The 4,353-nt window shown below is 47.4% G+C and overlaps 1 protein-coding gene across 4 annotated transcripts in view; it reads left to right on the top strand.

Moving 5' to 3' along the window:
* LOC109922931 (unconventional myosin-IXb) overlaps positions 1–4,353 on the top strand; it is a 102,963-nt gene that overhangs the window by 72,114 nt on the left and 26,496 nt on the right. For all 4 annotated transcript variants that reach the window (XM_048614004.1, XM_048614003.1, XM_048614002.1 and 1 more), the window contains 2 exons: positions 1,892–2,041; positions 2,495–2,661. In XM_048614004.1, coding sequence (XP_048469961.1) covers positions 1,892–2,041; positions 2,495–2,661 — 317 coding nt within the window. The remainder of the gene's footprint in view (positions 1–1,891; positions 2,042–2,494; positions 2,662–4,353) is intronic.

Genomic DNA, 4,353 nt, shown 5'->3' with positions numbered 1-4,353 from the left:
GCTGTGTTCATCCAGCTCTGCACCTTGTTGTCCAGTGGGAACAAGCCCAGTTTGTCCAAAGACAATCCACTCATTCCAGGTATCGATCCCATAAACCTCCTTTATTTCTATCCTTTTGTGAGTAAGGAGACCAAAACTGTGCATGGTATTCAAGATGTGGTCACACCAATGCCTTGTACAGCTGAAGCATAACATTTTTTTTTGGTCAGTTCCTCTGATAATAAAAGAGTCTTTCATTAGCCTTCTCGATTCTGTGCTGGACTTGCACACTAACCTGTTGTGACTCATGCCCTAAAATACCCAGATCCTTCTACATCTTGAAATTCCACAATCTCCGTGTCAGTGACACTGCTTTTTTATTCTTCCTCTCAAACTCAGCAACTTCACATTTATCACATTATACTCTATCTGCCTGGTTTTTGCTCATTTACTCAATCTATCTGTATCTGTCCACGACCTGCCTAATGTCCTCTTCACAGCAGCCTTCCCTACTCTGAGAGGGTCTGGCTGGGGAGACTGATTGGGATTAGTGTGACCAAAGGGTCAGTATGACCCTTATTTGCTCTGAGGATGTGGGGTCAGTGTGAAGTGTGGTGGTCATTTTGACACCGGTGGGGCTATGGGGGTCAGTATGATCCTTGTCCTGGGGGCATGGGGGTCAGTGTGACCCTTGACCTAGGGGTTTGGGGGTCAGTATCATTCATTGTCACATTCACTGATTCTGCCTCGTGGGGTCCTCACTCTGTGTCTGAGTGTGTGTGTGTACCCCATCTAGTGGTTAGCAAGGGTAGTGTAGCATCTTAATTTCCTCAGCAAATCCAACTGATTCCAAAATAACCACATTCAAGAAGGGAAATTGCAACAATCCTGCAAAAAAACAATAAAACCCTGATAAATTCATGGCAAAAAGAAATGCATGACCTGTAACTGAGGCAAGCAGCAAAGAATTCAGCCATCCAGCACCTTCAACATCCACTCCCTCCACCACCAATGCTCAGTAGCGCAGTGTGTAATATTTACAAGATGCTCTGAAATTCACCAAAGATCCTCAGACAGCACCTTCGAAACCCACAACCACTTCCATCTAGAAGGACAGGGCAGCAGATATATGGGAACGCCACCCCCTGCAAGTTCCCCTCCAAGCCACTCACCATCCTTACTTGGAAATATATCGCCGTTCCTTCACTGTCACTAGGTCAAAATCCTGGAATTCACTCCCTAAGGGCATTGTGGGTCACCCCACAGCAGGTGGACTGCAGCGGTTCAAGAAGGCAGCTCACCACCACCTTCTCAAGGGGCAACTAGGGGTGGACAAGAAATAATGGGCCCCAATAGAGACACCCACTTTCTGTGAATGAATAAAGAAAGATTGAAACAGAATATACTGGAGAAACTGAGCATCTGGAATCATCTGTGGAGTGAAAAACTGAGTTAATGTTTTGAGTCAAAATGAACTGAGTGTTGTTGGAGCTGCAGGGAAGTGGGGAGTATCCCATCACACTCCTGACTCGTGCCTTATAGGTGGTGAACAGACTGGGGAATCTGAAGTTGAGTTACTCTCTGCAGGATTCCCAGCCTCTGACTGACTTTGTAGCCTCTGTGTTTAAATGGCTGATCTCGTTGGAGAAGCAGTTTGGAAATCTGTTAATCCACTGTAATATGTACGCTAGCTCCCAGCACTTGCTGTCTGTGAACTTACAGTAGGCCAACTCTTGGAGGAATTCAGAAAAGTTTAGGGCCTTTCAAGAGGAGGGGAAATAAAGTAAAATCGCAAATGAGAAAAATGTTTTATTTTGATTCAGACCCAACTAACCTGTTCTGCTGTTAACAATGTGTGCAAGGTTAAGTGTTACTGTCTGACCAAGCTCTCTTTCCCTCTGCTCCATCCCAGGTTTTTATGAAGGAAACCGAGCGCCAAAAACTTCAGGATATTTTGCACAAGGAAGTGATCCGGAAAATCCTGCTCCTGCAGACGTGGTTCCGGGCCGTTCTGGATAGAAGAAGATTCCTGAAGAGCAGGCAAGCTGCAACCACTATCCAGGTACTTGAGCCTATCAAATACCTTCGCCTTGGTTCATACAACAACACTGAGTAACTGGAGCAATGGCACAGAGGCAAACTCTGTCCAGTCCTGCAGTCCAACAACAAGGCACAGAGAAACTAGACAACATTCCCAGCTCACACCCTGTATAACTGTACAGGGTACAGTGTTCATTCAGCAGGGTAAGGGTCACTGTGTAACTGTACAGGGTCAGTGTTTATTCAGCAGGGTAAGGGCCACTCACTGTGTAACCGTACAGGGTCAGTGTTTATTCAGCAGGGTAAGGGCCACTCACTGGGTAACATTTCATATCTCTCTCTCTCTCTCTTTCTACCCCGCCCCCCCCTGCCCCCCAACCTTCTCTCGCTCTCCTGCTCTCTCATTCTCTCTTCGCCCACTCTCCCTCTATCCCCCTACCACTCTTCCCCTCCCTCGCTCGCTCACTCTCTCCAGGTGCATTTCCGTTCCTACCTCCTGCGGTCAGCTTTGCGAAGATGCCGAGCAGCCAGTGTGATCCAGGCAGCGTGGAGGCGATATGTGCAGCGACGTGATTTGAAGCAGCAGCTCCATGCAATGGCACTGTGCCAGGCCTCAAGCCCTGGAGATCTGGCCATGGAAAGGTAATACCCATGAATTGAGGTGTTAGCCTGGTGTGATCTTGTTGTTCCACTCCCAGGGGTTCAGTTGCTGCTTTCGATGAATGTAAATTCCATGTTTTTTATTGGCAAATTTCCAGCTCCCAGTTTCATGGGAACAGGAGGAGGCCATTCAGTCCCTTCAGCCATCTCCTACTATCCAAGAGAATGACTAAGCTGGTTTTAAAAACCCATTTCCCTGCCTTGCCCCTCCCCAGGAGAAAGACAATTTATTGTTCTCCATATGAAATGGTCACTTGACGCCCAACTTCAGCAGCATTTTGGGGAGGAACAGTTTCTGATTCCCAGCGCTGTATGTGTGAAGAACTGCTTTCTGATGTCACCCTTGAGCGGCCTCACTTTGCTGACAAGAGCAGTCTGCCCTCACTCATTGTGTTCTCCGCCAGTCCACACTCCCCGTGGGCTCCCTGCTCATCACTTCAGGCCCAGATCCTGGAATTCTCGAACTCCTCAGTCTATCAGACTGACAGGCCCAGGACACCACCCCCACACTGTCACATGTCTGGTTGGTTCTCTGACCTGCTGTTTTGGGTTCCTGGGTAATCCTAACTGCTGTTCAACATCTTCAATCCATTTAAAAATGGGTTGGTCACTGTTTAATCTTCACTGATTTCCAATGAGGTGAGAGTGACAGCCCTTAACTTTAAGGATGCATTCAACTGAGTGTGGCATCAAAGCCCCAGCAAAACTGGAATCAATGGGAATCCAGGCGGCAAATTCTCCCCTGATTGGAGTCATACCTGACACATAGGAAAATGGTTGTGGTTGTTGGAGGTCAATCATCTCAGCTCCAGGATATCTCTGCAGGATTTCCTCAGGGTAGGGTCCTCGGCCCTACCACCTTCAGCTGCTTCATCAATGACCTTCCCTCCATCATAAGGTCAGAAGTGGGGATGTTCGCTGATGATTGAACAATGTTCAGCACCATTTGTGACTCTTCAGATACTGAAACAGTCCATATCCAAATGCAACAAGAACTGGCCACTTTCCAGGCTCGGGCTGACAAGTGGCAAATAAAGATTATGCCACTCAAATGCTTGGCAGTGACCAATAAGAGACTGCCTCCTGTAACAAGAACAGGTGAAAGGCTGAGAATTCATCATGCATTTGTTCAATAGGATGTGGGCTTTGTTGGAAAAGCCAGTGTTTATTACCCATCCCTAATTGCCCCAATTGGTTTGCTCAACCATTTCAGAAGGCAGTCAGGAGTCAACCACCTTGTTGTGGGTCTGGAGTCACATATAGACTGGACCAGGATGGCAGATTTTCTTCCCTGAAGGACGTTAGTTGGAGGGTCAGCACCGGGGGGAGCGGCGCGCTGTCGGAGGGTCAGTGCCGGGGGGAGCATCGTGTTGTATATTTCAGTGAGAAGTCAAATAGAGTAATTGTATGACAGTATCTGAAGCTGGATTTTCCTAGTCCTGGGACTGATATTTATTGTATAACCAATATCAGTGAAGCATATTATCTGAACATTACTACTTGGCTTCTGGGTTCTTACTCTGCACAAACTGGCTGCCACATCTCCACATTACAACAGCAACTGCATTTCCAAAAGTGAAAATACTTTTTGGTCTTCCATGTGTGAGGTGCTACTACAATGTAAGTTTGTGCTTATTGTTTGTCCCCCTCTCACATCACCGCCGCCCCCCCCCC

The sequence above is a fragment of the Rhincodon typus genome, chromosome 29, assembly GCF_021869965.1.
Source record: "Rhincodon typus isolate 14 chromosome 29, sRhiTyp1.1, whole genome shotgun sequence".
NCBI classification, from domain to species: Eukaryota; Metazoa; Chordata; class Chondrichthyes; order Orectolobiformes; family Rhincodontidae; genus Rhincodon; species Rhincodon typus.
This window is presented reverse-complemented; position numbering and strand designations above follow the sequence as displayed.